General features: G+C 39.1%; 1 protein-coding gene across 5 annotated transcripts in view; it reads left to right on the forward strand.

Annotated features, from left to right (window-relative positions):
- The window catches only part of LOC110830986 (uncharacterized), a 96,253-nt gene that overhangs the window by 59,404 nt on the left and 19,714 nt on the right, over nt 1-17,135 (forward strand). For all 5 annotated transcript variants that reach the window (XM_022066465.2, XM_087343688.1, XM_022066466.2 and 2 more), the window contains 6 exons: nt 8,802-8,872; nt 12,353-12,453; nt 13,190-13,378; nt 14,115-14,684; nt 15,667-15,935; nt 16,608-16,738. In XM_022066465.2, the coding sequence (XP_021922157.2) occupies nt 8,802-8,872; nt 12,353-12,453; nt 13,190-13,378; nt 14,115-14,684; nt 15,667-15,935; nt 16,608-16,738 (1,331 nt within the window). The remainder of the gene's footprint in view (nt 1-8,801; nt 8,873-12,352; nt 12,454-13,189; nt 13,379-14,114; nt 14,685-15,666; nt 15,936-16,607; nt 16,739-17,135) is intronic.

Consider the following 17,135-nt stretch of genomic DNA (forward strand, 5'->3'; position numbering starts at 1 on the left):
TCCACTGCCTGATAAATGGCAGACATAACTGAGTTTCGAACCGATGTCATATTAGTGATATTTAACATCCAATAATTTAACCACACATATATTATAAGAGTGTTTATGTTCTCTCTCCATACTGTTTTAAATATTTGGTTTCAGCCATTCATTAGCTTCTGATGTCAAATGAAAAGGTACATTTCTGAAGACAGCGCTTGTTTGGTAAACATGACAAATCTTCCAAGATTTAGCATCACACAGAAGTTCACGGTTTGACTTGACTCCATGTCAGAAGACTGAAGACTGAGGTTTCGTGGGTTAAAATACATTTGCCTCTTCACGAGAATTTCCGCATTCTTAACCTCGAAGCTACGTACATGAATACTATATCCGCGTCGTATACGTAAGCCAAGTGTGCTGTTTTATCTCACGCGATACGGAAACTAGATTTTCAGCCAACTTTCGCAGTTATAAGCTCTTTACACAAGTGAATGCATAACAGGGATGTCACCTACGTAAATGTTTTATCTACCAAAATATTTGATGGATAAATATTAAATTTCTCGTTTGAGGTGACGCACAAATCGAATTTTGTAGTTTCTAAAAAAACAGCTCATCCTTATAAAAACTCATGTTTTACTCAACACAAAGAAATATTTTCTGCAGTGTGCCTTTCAGTTTGATTACACTGAGGAACAATAAGGTTCTCTCTGCAGTAACAGATTTGTATTTAAAATAAATGAACATCAAGGTTGTTTTATGAAGACATGAACGTATGGTATCATGTTCGTATGTATGTGTATATTTGCCTCTTAGGAATAAGGACTGAATAAATGGGCGAAAATTCATGGGATTTGATGTTCCACTGCAGACGGTCGAACGTACTCCTAATTCCCTACTACATGTAACACCAACATGGCAAGTGTGCAGACTTTTGAGACAAGTGACTTTTTTTAAAGATAATCTTGTAAAATAAAAAATAACAACATAACGAAAGAAACTGAGTGGTACTTATATCGAAGTTACCGTTTGGTGGACGTAACCAATCGCAACTAATGAGCATGGAATTTGGTGCGATGATAGACCACACACATTTCTACAAGTTTTGTATGAAGAATTCTTTTATGTTTTAATTACAAAGACTGGGACGTTAGGAATCTTTGAAATTTCTCTGTGACAACTATCAGGACGTAGAGACGACACAATTTGTACAACTATTAATTTATGCATAAAGGTGGACACATTTTGTCGAATGCTAATTCAGTGCAGAAGACTCCTTTAGAATCTCACAGTCGTTCAACTAGACATATATTCCTCGTATTTTATGAAACTCGAAGGCTCATCAATATGTTCGAGGCTGAATTTAACGTTTAGTAACACGCTGATTTTTTTACGGTGAACAGTTGTTAGCTCCTCTCTACTTTCCAACCCTCTCAAGCTCTTTACCACCCCTTATCGGCTGTCTGCCTTCTCTTCCATCCGCTAGCTGAGAACGCGCCGTATCCACTTAACCCACTAACTCTAACTTTGAATGAAAGCAGGGCCATAGATTCTTTCCTTCTTACCTTGGGCAACAGCGGTTAAGGGAACGTTGTCTGAAAAATTTCCATTGAGAACCTATTTTTACTTGGGGATCCAAACGTTCATAATGCAAGACGAAACTTAAAAAGAGGCCTTCAACAGGAATGAATCACAAGAACAGAAGACGGTTCATGACGTGTACAAGGTCTTTGGAAGTTATTCAGGCTGCTGGTAGGTATAACTGCGTCTCAGAGGTGTGTACAGTAATCATTATCACTTGTGCCACCGGAATGACCACTCAGTAACCTTTAAAGACGAATACATTAATTGATTTTGCTGAGTTAAAAACATTCACATCGCAAACAAAATGAAGAACAGATTTCTTATTAGACATTTATCTTGGTTACCTGTTTTAAATTAGTAAGAATACAGGTTCAGTGTAGATGGAAAAGAGAAAAATACAGCCCATATTTTTTTTTGGGGGGGGGGGGGGTATAGTTACAGCAGACTAATTCAAATAATGCAAAATTGACGTACGTAGTTGTCGACTGTTTCATGTTTTATTATCGTAAGTAAGCCAATTAATTATCTATGCAGATTATGTATCTCATTTCCACAACATTTATTGTGTCCTCTTTGTGTATTTCTTATACATGTTTAACGACACTTTGACAGCTGCATAAGTTATGTAGTGTCAAATAATAGCACGATGGCCGTGGATGATAAATTGATTTTTGCCGTACGTCAACGTGAAAATATTATTTGCGGACCTTGGAGTCTCTCTCTTGCATCTTTTGTTATAAACTAATTATTTTAAATGTCAAACGATGTGAATAATCACAGTAGAGTCACATTATTCGAACTAAACGGACCGAAGGACTGTCGGATAATACGGAACACTAATGAAAGACGAGGGAAAATACCAACTCAATTTACGATGTTATTAAATTACGAAGAAAATACGGAATTAAATGAAAAATCTCCCCAAAAATAATTTTTAATATGTTGTATATTTGTAAGTGAGTTAGTTTTTAATAAATTAGTAATGGATAAACTGAATGTCGAATGACCGAAGGTCGGAAAATCCGGACTCTACTGTATTAACTAATTTAGCAGTCACAGAGAATGATTCAACTAACTAACTAACTAACTAACTAGATGGCTTACCGAACCCGAAGGTTCATCACCGAATTAACCAAAGCCCTCCACCGGACCCTGTCCTGGGCCAACAACATCCAGTTTCCTTCAACTCCTATCTCCCATAGATCCCGCCTGAGATTATCCTCCCATCTACGTCTAGGTCTCCCCAGCGGTCTCTTCCCTTCAGGTTTCCCAACCAGTACCCGGTGCACACCTCTTGTCCCATCCATGCGCGCTACATGTCCCGCCCATCTCACTCTTCTCGACTTAATCACCCTCACAATACTGGGGGAGCAGTACAGATTTTTAAGCTCGTCATTGTGCAGTTTTCTCCACGCCCCATCGTCTTCCCTCTTAGGCCCAAATATCCTCCTCAACACCCGATTCTCAAACACCTGCAATCTGTGTTCCTCCCTCTGAGTGAGAGACCATGTTTCGCACCCATACAAAACAACAGGCAAGATTATTGTTTTGTATACTTTAATTTTCAGGTTCTTAGAAATCAGACGGGAAGACAAAATATTTTGGACTGAGAAGTAGCAAGCATTTCCGGAATTTAGTCTCCTCCTAACTTCCTCACAAGTATCATTTTGATTTGTTATTGTTGTTCCCAAATATTTGAACTTTGTAACCCTTTCAAAGGATTTATTAGCTACCCTAAGATAATTTTGCCCGCCTGTCTTCTGATGACGAGATACTAACATGTACTTAGTTTTTTCTGAATTTACTTCCAGCCCCACTTGTCTACCAGCCTCTAGTAAAACTTCTGCGTTCCTCTTTATTGTATTTATATCGTCCCCCAATAAATTAACATCATCAGCATATGCCAATAGCTGATGTGTCCCGTTCAATTGCAAACCCTCCTGCCTACCTTGGACCTTCCTGATGGCGTATTCTAGCGCAAAGTTAAAGAGCAAGGGAGACAAAGCATCTCCTTGTTTTAGACCGTTCTTGATGAGGAATGTCTCAGATACATATTTACCTACTCGAATTTTGCTGCAGGTTTCATTTAAGCACATTTTTATTAGACCCACTAGCTTCTTTGGTATACCAAATTCAATAAGAATATTATATAGCACTTCTCTCTTCACAGAGTCATAGGCTTTTTTGAAATCTATAAATAACTGATGTACAGTCCCACCGAACTCCCATTTTTTCTCTAGTATCTGACGAATGCAAAAGATCTGATCAATCGTTGATCTGTTTCGTCTGAACCCACACTGATGATCCCCAATAGTTTCATTCGCATATGGGGTTAATCTTGCCAAAAGAATGTTGGATAGAATTTTGTATGAGGTTGATAGCAGCGATATTCCTCGGTAATTACCACACTCAGTCTTGTCCCCCTTCTTATAAATAGGAATAATTATGGATTCCTTCCATTGATGTGGCATCTCTTCCTTATCCCAAATTAACTGAATAAGCTTATGGATCCTCATATGCAACCCTTTGCCACCTGCTTTAATTAATTCGGCCGGAATCTGATCAATTCCTGGAGATTTATAACTTTTCAACTTCCCAATGGCTAGTTCCACTTCATCTAAGCTAGGTTCTGGCACCAACAGTTCAGCTGTATGCATTTTAATCTGTCTAATATCACCAGTATTATGAACATTTAAGAGCTCGCTAAAGAAATTTTTCCACCTATTCACAATTTTTATTGGATCTGCAAGCAAATTGCCACTATCATCCTTTACCAAATTAGTCTGGGGTTGATATCCTTTCTTAAAGTTATTAATGCCTCTGTACAGGTCTCTGATGTTTTTTTCCTTATTATTTGTCTCAAGTTCAGCAATTTTGCCCTTCAGGTATTCCCTTTTCTTAGTCCTAAAGGTTCTACTAGCCTCACGTCTCACGTTACATAGATTATCCGCATTTGTTTTGTTTGGGTTCTGCAACCATTGAAATTTTGTTTGCTTCCTTCGATCTATTAATTTTGAACATTCTTCATCAAACCACGGTTTATTTTGCTTTCTCCTGTAGTATCCTAGTTTCTCTTTTGCTGAAATTTTGATGCAGTTTCTGACATTTTCCCACTCCCTGTTGATGTCCACACTTTCATTATCCTCATTTGTCTCTAAAATTTGAAACCTATTCGAAATTTCAACTTGATATTGTTCCTTTGCCTCTCCCTCACTTAATTTTTTCAAATCAAATCTTTCTGTGTCAAAATTTTGTTTAGTTCGTCTACTTACTGAAAGCCGCTCCCTCACTTTTGCTACCACCAGATAATGATCAGTGTCGCAATCTGCTTTCAATAGAAGTTAAATTGCCAAATGTATTAAAGTACGTAAAGGGAGGGAAGATAAACTTTTAAGACCACAATATTAATACACGAAATGTTTTAATAGCACGGAGGTATCATAGCAGTACTTCAAACATAATCGACTTATGTAAAAATATCGATGACGACATCGTAAAGAGACGGTTTAAATCTTAAACCGAACTAACAAATTTAAAATGTTTACTACCCATACATAGGTTATAAAACGTAATAATTTAAACCACGTGCATCGAGCGACGTCCACAGATCTGACGGTTCGAAGACATTTTTTAAATAATCACTGGTCGTAGTTAAATCACTTTCTTCTGAAGTTCACTGACGTCATTGATGTTTACTTTGAAATGGTTTTGAAACTTAAGAACTTCACCGGAATGGTACTGACATCATCGAATCTTGGTGATAATTCGTTTTGAAGCAGTTATGCAATTTCTGAAAAAAAAATTCTTTGGCCACGTAACCTCTTTTCTACGTTTCGAAAACGCTTTTATGGGAAGGGTAATGGGTTATGTTTCTACCTGTCCTCTTTCTCTATATCATACCATGGGCGTACGTACTTGCTTCTAGTACAGTGTGACCCAAAAAGGTGTATACACATTCAATGAATGAAATAAAGACATTTTAATAAACTAAATAATTACATCAGCAATGGCACTGTGAATTGGCGAATCTAGTGTAGGTGTTAAAAATGGCCACTTAACTTCGTGGCACGGTTGACAGGTGAACAACTGACTGACAAGCGGCCACCAAAATTTCTGCTGTGTATTATACATCTTTTTTTGGGACACTTGCATGGTCATTATCGTAAAATAATAGAAATTAAACTGCTAGATTATACATCGGATAAATGCAGTCTACTTTGTAGGTCAGGGTTGCCGCCACATTTGTACGACGACCGAACATCAGACCATTCAAAATTCCGAACACACAATTACAGTCACACACAAGTCTTATTTTTTCGACACAGAATTTTCATGTAAATGAATACTCAGAATATTTCTAAGGGACTGCATTTTTTCGGTTTGTATTCTTTACTTATCTTCCTCTATAATTGCCCAAAGTTTCAGTGTCGTGTTAGGTTTGATCTGAAGCAGATATTGTCATTTCAGTGACTGATATACTACGATCTCTTTACATTTTTCTTGGCTATATCAAAATAAAAAATAATGTCGCTTGTTCCAGCTCCCTTCGAATACAAAACATTAAAAAAGAGTAATTGTTACGATGGAAATTACAATATTAAAAATGGAAACAAGAAACAAGAAATATTTGATCAGTAGAAATCAAATGCAGTAAAACTTACCATCGGAAGTTGTGCAGTGAACAGTTCCATTCAGATGTCTATACTTCGATCTTCGGGCGAGCTGTAGATTACTAAGATCTGCCACGCAAATGTTGGGATAGTAGTTTAAAATAGGCCACCGTCTCGACTTTCTTATGCCTACAATACTCTCAGTCTGGCTTCATCAGCAAAGTGGGGCAGACGACAGTATTTTACCTTCTGAAAAGAAAGAAGGAAAAATACAAAACGATGTATAAATAACCCATATCGGTTTTAGGGTTCAGAATAGAGGGAACCGTTTTCCTGGATCTTATTATCGAGATGCATGTGTCTGTCTGTCCTTCCGTAGGAATTGTTACAACTATATTACATCAGCAATGTAGAGACTACGTAATGATGCTGACACTTCCATATCATGGTAGGTCTAGAGATACCAATATGGCGGCAATGCGAACTTGTGCGGTGTTATTCAATGTGAAAAAAGACTAGGAAAGAAGCGGACATGCCGTTTGAATTCGCTCTCCCAATACTTGTCTGAAGAGACTGAGGAAAATTGAGAAAGCCTAGTATCTGGGTCGATAATGAAATCAAGGATTTCTTGATTCGGAAACTGAAGTGTTTCCGAATATACCGCGGCCTTCGATCGAGTCGCATATGGGAAAATAATTATAAAAAAAGTTTCAGCTAAACTTTTTGAGGATGCAAACTGGTATTAGGGCATCTGCAACCCTTCCGTTGTTGATCTTAATTTCTGTATGCATAGCAATTTTCTTAAACGCTTATCAAGTGTTTTGTGAATCCGCTGTACCAATTGCCGTAAAATTCTTCTTAATTTACTTAAGATTATTACCATTACCGCCAGCTCACTAGTACTTTGTAAGGACCCAATGGCCTCTTCTAAAATCCAGAAAATAAGTCACTCTTATCCAGAACTACATTTAGAAATAAGAGAACAAGGTTAGGTTAGATCTGTGTGACTTCCGCTTTGATTTACTCACTACAAAACTGGAATTCGCTCTCACACTGAGACAACTGCATAAACGTAGAGCAGACAGTGTAAATAAAACGAAACTTTTTTAATGCCCCCCTGTGCCCAAGGGTCCGTATTATGTTCATAAAGGTCTCCATTACCTACAGGTAACCAAACACGTGAAACAATGGTTGAATTTTTCGGACAACGAGAAAGCAAATCAAAATAATATTGGACATTAAAACGTTTCTCGAATTACAAATATGTTTGGAACTCAAGACTCAGCCGGCTAGGCTAGACTACACACGCATTAATGATGGCGGTACTCATAAGTGTTCGTAACAAGTAACCTTAGAGCGTGATGTCATTATGGCGCCGAGTCCAGCAAGAACAAGAGTTGAGCCTAATATGGTAATCACACGTTATATTGATTACCCACACTCACAAACCAGACTCCATAATTCTCTCCATTCCCTGGACCTTGTGACTAAGAACAAGTTATCTTACTTCGAAATAGTAACCAAATGTTCTTAATAATTTCGATCTTTATCGGTCATAATATACTTAATATACTGACTCTCTGAAAATTTAAGAGATGTGTTTTGTGTCGTTTAGTCACTGGAAATTATTCTGAGTTTTATTAAACAAATATGCGAGGTTAAAATATGAATATCAAATCTAAAACTTCTTGACGATGGTGAAGAGTCAATTGAATAAAAATTTCCTTGGATATTATCCATCGTCTAGTAAATATAAAACGTAAAAAACGACGTTTCGGAGATGGCTTTCACTTTTTTACTTTGTCCGGAGATAGGGATTTGCTCTATCTAGTGGGCCCAACTGTGTAGGAACCTGAAGACGGAGATAGAGTCCCATCTCCGAAATGTCGTTTTACGTTTTATATTTAATAGACGATGGATAATATCCAAGGAAATTTTTATTCAATTAAAATATAAATAACTTATCTTAAAATAAAATACGATACATTTATTAAACAAAGCTCAAATCGTAGAGGATCAAAATGACTAATGTGCAGAAACCATTACCTCCCGTCATTGTAACTTTCGAATGTCATATAAATAAGCTGTATCAACTATGGAGGTTATTCACCGTCAAATGAGATGGTGATGATGTGAACTTTTAAGGTGTAATTAACTACGCTGTATCAAGTACAGATACTATCTATCGTCGAACGCTGTGCGGTACACGGTGAACTGGAATATGTGGCAAAAAGGAAAATATGTCTGTCTCCTTTCGACGTACATCGGTTACACTGCAAGGCAACCTTTCGACGTACATCGGTTACACTGCAAGGCAATATCTCTCCTCTGTAATTTTCCTTACAAATGCAATGGACTTAAAAAGGAATTACAAGGTAATGGGCGCAGTAGGGCAAGGTCAGGGAGGAATTTAACGGTAACGAGGAGTCTCGTCGTACACACCGAACGAGCAACTTTTGTGGTTACAAGAGGGCGCTGACCGAGATTCAATTCCTGACAGAGGCAGGGGGGGGAGGGTCTCTCTTCACAACAGCTGTGTCCAGCTTTATCCCCACGCAACCCACGCTGCTCCACAGCACGGCGATGATGTAACGCACGCTTAAGTTTTCCTTTCGCTTGTTTCAGACGTCAGTCCAGCCAAGTGTCCGGAGGAGGAAACACACCCAGTCCACGACCTCTGAGCGCCACAGTTTCGGGTACGTTTCATTAGCTGATGCATTATTTAACGAAGCTGTATCAACTAAACTGTTTCTGTAGCATCTGTTGTTTGAAGGTAGCAGTGTTACGTTATTCGCGTGGAGAGACTGAGTAAAACTACAGAAACACGAGCTAGGTTTCCTCTGTCTTTCGTCAACTGATTTATTATTTTGTATCTATTTTTGTTTTTCTCTGTTGTTTCCATGCTTTCTTTGTGCCTTTCTTGTTTCTACCTGTTTCCTAGTGCTGCACACCGCAGTCAAAGACCGTCGGAGACAGTGACATTCTGTCGTGACTTGGCGTCTTTCCCGCAGAGAGGAATTGCATGGACCACAAGAGTCGTGCATGATAAGATCCCAGCACGAAGGTGCTACGATAGACTCCAAATGCAGGCTTTGTGTTGTTGAAAGGGGCGAATCTTCGCATTACATAACACATAATTTAGCCTAAACTAAAACTAGGATTGAATGAAGACGAATATTTTCGTCAGTAAATGTGGCCTTCGGAAGGAAGACGAAATAGACGACCAGAGAAGATCAAATACGAAATAAAAGAGTAACACTTTTCACAAGACGTGACTATCTGTGTCAAACGCAAACAGGCCCGAAACATAAATATGTTCAAGGATTTTATTATTACATCTTCACTGTTTTGTGACTGTTCAAGGGAATGATGTAATTTGAAACAACTCAAGAATTATAATACAAAGTACAATAGTTCTCCCATGTTCGTTTAAAGTAGTAAAACGTTCACATACAAGCCAAGTCAAGTGAAACCAAAACACGCGCGGAAACAAACATGGCAGATTTAACTGGAAAACGAATAGCACTGACCAAAATCTTTGGACTAGAGGAAAAGAAGGATTTACCACGCTTATAGAATACAGACGGACTTCCCAAATTAGTTCAGACCGATTGAAACAAGGGACGACCGCCGAAGAGATTGGCTATACGCTTAGAACACTCAACTGTTTCCAGAAAAGCGAGGCGACTCTTAGATTCACCTCGTTACAGCGTAAAGCCACAACGCATGCTATGTTTTCACTGCAGCAGCGTTAAATAGTGTATTTAGCCACAACATTCTTCCACCAACGATGAACGATATTCTATACTGCATATTAAACAACGTAAAACTGAATTTGGCCACAAATTCTGCACTGGTCACTTCAGTCGCGTGACTGTCATTGAATTTCACTGCTGACTATAAATTTACATTACCAGTACCTAAATATCACATTAACAGACATAACATTTGTTGATTACTTCTTTTGGGATCTGGCGCCATGTCGACTGGTCGATAGACGATGTCTCCATCGGCAGCCCTGAAGATGGAGACAACGCTTCTTCGAAATATTGGTATCTACTGGCCAGTCCACACGGCGCCATAACCCAAAAGAACATGAACATCGTCACAGCCACGGAAATCTCAAAACCCACACGAAAATTTGCAGAACTACAAACACGTACAATGGGAATGCAGAATTTCCGTGATTTATTTACAGAAATCCACTGTTAGCACCTACAGTCCTACTTGTTAACGTAAGATTTCTACCTTCAAGTGTGCCCATATGGAGACGAAAAACTAACGGGCGGTTCAAGATGTTTCTTGCATAGCACAGAAAGGGTTAAAAGTGAACTTTCGGGCATCACCTGAAGTTCTTTGCAACACATGTTAAGACGGCGGTGTCAGCTATAAAACGCGCTGAGTGTGCACGTGTGTACGTGATTCCAGGGAATAACTGTAATCACCCTCATAGTATCAGCAACTACGTGGTTAATTAAAGAAGGCAAGGACAGACTCCTCTGAGTTGACAACAATTCTGTCTCATACAGTCGCAAACAATCGTTAGTACATATAGCGTTCAGTAACAAGCAACAGAAGAACTTGCTGTTGACGTTATTTATAACGTTCCGAAGTATAAGACACCAGGAGGTTTTACGACTTTGGATGTATATGTGACCAACAGATCTCAGACGTCAGATTTCACTGACTTCTCAAAAAGAAACACAACAAAATGTATCCAGAGACCGCCGTTGTTTTTGGATTATCCTAAAAATTATTTAATGTGTGTTAATGTCTGGTCACCAGAATACAGGAGTAAATACAAAGGTAGCTAATACTCGTAAAATCCTTACGAAATGTGGTATACGTTAAAAGACGTTCATTCGAAACAACAGCAACAAATTAAAATCATACTGAAGAGAAAATTAAGAGTAGATCGAATACAGGGACTGCTTGCTTTCAGTCAGTTCAGAATATTTTGCATTTTCGATAAACCTAACATTAAATATACGAATTTATAATTTTACCTGTTCTTTTACGTGGGTGTGACAACTGCTGAGGTGAGTGTCCGGACGGACGACAGACGAAGTAAGAGGATGGTAAAAAAAGGTTGCTGAACAATGATCAAATGACGAGATAGCGGTTTGTATCAAACCGTTCCAGTCTCGTAGCTACCACCAGACACATCAGAACGAACCAAGGGAGATGAAAGAATTTAATGTTAACAGATAAACTAGCATCAAAACCAATTACAGGTTGCCCTCGATTTGCGCCGGTTCAGAATAACGCCGATTTTGATACCAGCAAGTCAAAAAGTGAATTTTTTTTTACAATTGTTTATAACGTTTTACAATGTATCTCGTACTGATTCTTATACTAAATTGTAATTCTTACATCGCTGATTTTGAATAAAAATTATAAATACAGTCATCTCTGCAATTACGTATGTTCCGTTAACGCGAATTTCCTCCAATGAGATCGATGAATCGGTAAAAGCTGTTTGTGAAATGCTAACTTTTGCATATGCGAGTTTGCTCTTATGCAATTTCATTCCTGGCGCTTTAAACTTTCAAAGGACTAATTTAATCTCTGCGGAGGTACCGGGGTTATTTTTACTACGCGATTTTCTATAGGTCGGCGTCTTACATGAATGCAACTATCGCGGGGACCAACGAATTGCCGATTGTAAGTGTATAAAACATATTTTTTTAAATTCCTTTTATTTTATTTACGTTATTTCAGAGCTTTAAATGTAATGCCATTATATTACTCATCAATGTTTGGGTGCTGGGAACGCATGTCATTGACATCCCATTAATTTACATTATAAAAGAGTTTCAATTTACGCCGATTCCGTTTACGCCGGTTCGTCCAGGAACGCATCCCCGGCGTAAAACGAGGTCTACCTGTACAGTTGTAAAATGGAAAAGAACACAATGTGGATAATATCCATCGCCTAAATCATTTCGATTGAAACCACAGTATTTGAAGAGTTGGTTCTGCTTCGGTATTCAGGTGGGAACACAAAATTCTACTCTGTTGGGTCCCTTATCTAAATGTCCTAACTCCTAAGGCGATGGTTATGTTCAACAGAACACACGCTGTCAAGATTTAAACTGTTGTAATCCCGTGGGTCTCAGGTAATGTAAATAATGCCAATTCCAAGTATTAAAGCACATACTTTGCTTGTTTTGCAGGGGATGGAGTGACAGACAGCAACAACACAGCGCCCTCATTTCCACCTCCACCACCACCGCCGGGCCTTTGCTCCTTACCTACAGTACGACTCAGCACAGAAGTAAGTTTCAAATTCTTTGTCAGTCTGTTCTTCTTCAGACATTTCCTAATGTTTCTTTTTTGACAACATGTGTAAACCTAAGATGGTGTAGTTTGGCAGAAGTTGGCAAACTACAGACTACAATCAACAACTACAGGAGCCAATCACAGAGTCAGCACCACAACAAAAACAACAACAATCATTCAGAAAATATTTGGCCAACATTCCGGGCGAACAGAGCATCAGGGAACTGCAGAAGACCGCCATTTTGGTATCTTCATACATCATTCGAAAGACGCTGTCGTAAAATATAATTAACCCTCACAATAAAACTAAACATGTAACACATATTAAAAATAAAATGTATTTCGGAAATAGCTGCTGCACTATGTAGCTCAGGGGCAAGGTTTGTCTCAGGTACATAGAAGTAAATACCCTATAAAATGGTGAATAGATGGAATGTGCCGATGTTGTGTTACGCAGTAAAACATTACTTTTATATTCCTCCAATTTTAATGATCTCTCTGCGACAGACCAGAGCATTTGCCATCGTTCATGGAGCGTTAAACTGTTTATTTAGACTGTCTTACCCAGCCTGTGGTTCGGAAATCTTGGATTTGTCTAATCGTGTTAAGTATTGGTTATAATGGAAAGTATATACAAGAATACAGAGTCCCATTGCAATTCTGATCTACTGACTGAAGATACTACCGGTTTTGTCATACTGTGATGCTGATACACGCAACATTGTCTCCAGATCCCTGACACAAGAAGAGGTGCAGGGTACGAGCCGCCTGCTGCAATACAGAATGCAATGATGACCAAGGACAAAAAGCCATTCACTTACACACCTGGGGGGTTGGACCTGTCACAGATCCGGAGCCCCCGCATGCAGAGGCGAATCACAAGGAATGCAAATGCTGAGGGCGTGAGCGAACAGCCGCAGGTACGCACGATATTGTTCTTAAAATGTACCACGTAACTCCGCGTCTCTGAACTCGTAAAATATCTCCCCCCCCAAAAAAATGTTGATTTATGATCTATGAAACTTATCAAATAGTTCGATAGTGTTTTTATTTATTTAAACAAACTTTATGTAAAATTTTTACATAGGATATGTTGTATGTGCATTGCAAGAAACAAAGAACTGAAATGAAAGATTTTAAAAAATAAAATATTTACATAAACACGAAATAAACAATGGTCGATTATATAATATAAAAAAATTAGCATAATAGAATAATAAGAGCCTAATTATCAGTAAGCAAAAAATAAATTATTTTTAATTTTTGAAGCAAACTCTGCTTAGGGGTTAAAATATAAAGAGCACATCTTTCTTTCAGGAAGTGTTCTTCAGAAAAAAATTGTAGTTTACGAAACAATTTGAAACAGAGTTCCTAAAATTTGTCATCTGTCAAGCTTTATACTCACTTAAATCGATTTGCCAAAACATTTTATGCCTGAGCTTTGAAAAAGGATGTCTCAGATTTTGTATGTGTTACTCTTTATTTGGAATAAAGATGCATAGTTTGTACTGTAGTCATCAGACATCTTGTGAGCTGTGCCTAGTCCCCAGGCTGCAACGGATTCAGCACAGGGCAGGCGCTGTCGTAGCAATATCTAAAAATTCTCCAAATAGTTAATATATTTAATTTTTTTTAATATCCTTGTTTCCTTTCCAGACCACAGGCCTCAAGACATCTCCATTGGTGCAGCCATCACCACAAGGCCCCCTGCCACCTTCTGCCCTTGCTGCTATGCAACCCCAGATGGCAGTGCCTGTCTTCCCAACAGGTGGTGTTCAGCTGCAAACTACTACTGCACCTCCGCCACCCCCACCACCACCTCCACATCCAGGCCCTGCCCCTGTAGAGCCTTCCCCAGCCCCTGTAATCAGGCCAGTACAGAGTCCAGAACCCGTAAAACCAAAATCCCCACCAGTATCACCGCCTGTCCAAGTTCAGAACGAGCCTGGAAGTATCTACGTACCCCCTGTGACGAGCAGATCGCAGGTGGGCTCCCTGTACATCCCGCCCATCAACAACACCTCTCAGCAGGAGCCGGTTGCAACGTCACCACAGCGCCAGCAGACACCAGTTTCTCCACTACCCACCCTGAACAAGGCACCGACACCCTGGATAAGCAAGCATCAGCGGCAGCAACAGCAACAACAGCAACAGAGCACCCCGTCGTGGGTGAACAGGGAGGAACCTCAGCAGGCTGCAGGAACTACTCGCATTATCCCCATACAGGTGTGCAGTTTGAATCCCTGCAGAGGCAAGGCACATCCAGAATAATCTCATAGGCTCATCCAGCCTCCTGTATCCAATGAGAACTGGGGGCTCTTTCTTTGATGGTAAAATGGATGGAGCAAGAAGCTGACCACTCCCATCCATCTAATGCCAAGCACAGCATGGTGCTTAGACACAGGGGCATTAGTGGAGTGAGAATAGTTCTGGGGTCTACGAAGCTTCCTGTACGTTGGCTACTGCAGTTTATTTCCTGTAGAGTAAAGTAGTCAGAGCATGAAATTAACCACTTACATCCGCCTAAGAGTCCAGGTCTAGAATGTTTTAATGAAGTGCTCAGAACAAATGCGTGATGGGGAGGACTCATAACCTGCCTTTGATTCATAGCCCTGATGACGGAGGCAGTATGACCTCTGAAACGTTGGTTAACATCGACCAGACTGCACAGCGCAACAACCCAGAAGACAGAAATCTTCAAATTTATGTCTTTACAACTAAAATACATATTTATGATTAAGATCTATACCAATGGTGAAGATCTATTGTATTATGTTGACCAATTTAAGAAGCGAAAAGTCCAGTTCAAAATTCAAATCACAACTAAAAACTTAATAACTTTTCTATAATTTTAATTAAAAAAAATTATTCGTCTTCTTCTGTCACAGAGTATGTGATTTATTCTCTTCTAATTCATAACCATTGCTCAAATTATGAATGTCTGGATGGGGCAACTGACCCATCAAAAAGCATTTTTATGTGCAGGAAAACAAGTTTAAAGAAGAATATGGGCATTCATCCATGCCCCAATACAATTCACAGCCACAATTCCAATGTTTGAAACATACGATGATCAATAATCTTATAACCCGAATTTATAGCAGAAAATCATGTGAAGTCCTTCATGCTGCTTCTTGGAACCAGATTATATTTGGACATACCTGAGAAATAACAACTTGGACTACAGAAAATGTGTCTCATCTTGTAGGTGGAGGGACGAAATGAACCTGCTCAACCACCACAACTACCGAAACCACAGCTACAACAACAGGCAGCTCTTAATCAACCACAAACAAGGATAATCCCAATCCAAGTTGAGGGCTCTGCAACCATCGCTAACAACACATCTAGCCAAACCAAGCAACAGGCATCGTGTCAACAACAGAGGAAACCTGTCTACGTCCACAACAAATTCAATCCTCCATCTCCACAAACACCAGTGCCAGCCTCTCCAGCCCCGTACAATCACGACGACAAGTGAGTTCGTTATCCTCTAACTTCATACACCACGGATCGTATCAACAGGCATAATGTCAGCATTAACTTTCTTACTCGAGTCCACTTCAGAAATGTAACCTCCAACTCAGTTTACTTTATGAAAGCTCAGTCAGTACAGTGACTGGCTATGGGCTCGATGACCGGGGTTCGATCCCCGACGGGGGGCAGAGGATTTTTCCTCTAGCCTCTGCATCCAGACCGGCTCTGGGGCCCACCAAGCCTCCTATCCAATGGGTACCGGGGTCCTTTCATGGGGATAAAGTGTGGCTGGGGATGACGATGATATCCTGAGCCACTGCAACGGTGATTTCCAGAACTCTTGCAGAATTTTTATGACTGCCCAGTGACAAGTCTTTACATTTCTGAACTTCACTGTAATGTTTTAACGACTACTTTACATCTCACCTAATACAATGCTTAATACATATTAATACTGAAAAATAAATGTTACATTATTTCATATTATAATTGGAGTACTGAAAAATTAACAAAATAAAAGTTCTAAACAAATACAGCAATATTACTGCTGAGAATATTTTTCATAAGACTATAAGCCATAAAACACACTCTACAGACTGTGAAGAACTTGTTGAATTATGATATGAATGTTTTATATCTTATAATTATTATTGTTGTTTATTACATTTCCAGTCAATCGGATCAGAACTCAAAGCAGCATCAGCACCAACAGAGCTGGGGTCCTTCTGGAGGAAATGGTGGCCCCACCCAGTCACGATCTTTCCGAGTGCTTCAAAAAATTACCGACACAGATAACAGCGAAGGCAAGTCAAACATACATATCAGGCTTCCGGAGTTGAAGTCAGCTTCTACAGCTCTTGGAACTTGTACAGATGCACAGTCCAAAAGATGGCCAAACAAATTCCGAGTCAGAAAGCAAATAATTTTCAGGATCCCAGAAAAAATTAACTACTTGATGCCCACTGGTTGATAAAGATGTTGTTTAGCTTAAAACTTTTGTCAGTTCATACTGGCTGATATTTAGGCAGATGAAGGGAATCATAAGCAAAATTTCTATCAAAATTCAAATATAAATTCTGAAGATTTTACAGTGACTAAATGCAATAAACTCTTCTTGGATGATCAACTGCATTGATGCGGAATAAAATGCTAATGTTTCAGAGATTCTGTGTCATCAGTGAGATAAAATACATTAACATG

This window comes from Zootermopsis nevadensis, unplaced genomic scaffold (assembly GCF_977971745.1).
Source record: "Zootermopsis nevadensis isolate Lab colony 2312 unplaced genomic scaffold, Znev_1.0 Znev_ptg000006l, whole genome shotgun sequence".
Taxonomy (NCBI): Eukaryota; Metazoa; Arthropoda; class Insecta; order Blattodea; family Termopsidae; genus Zootermopsis; species Zootermopsis nevadensis.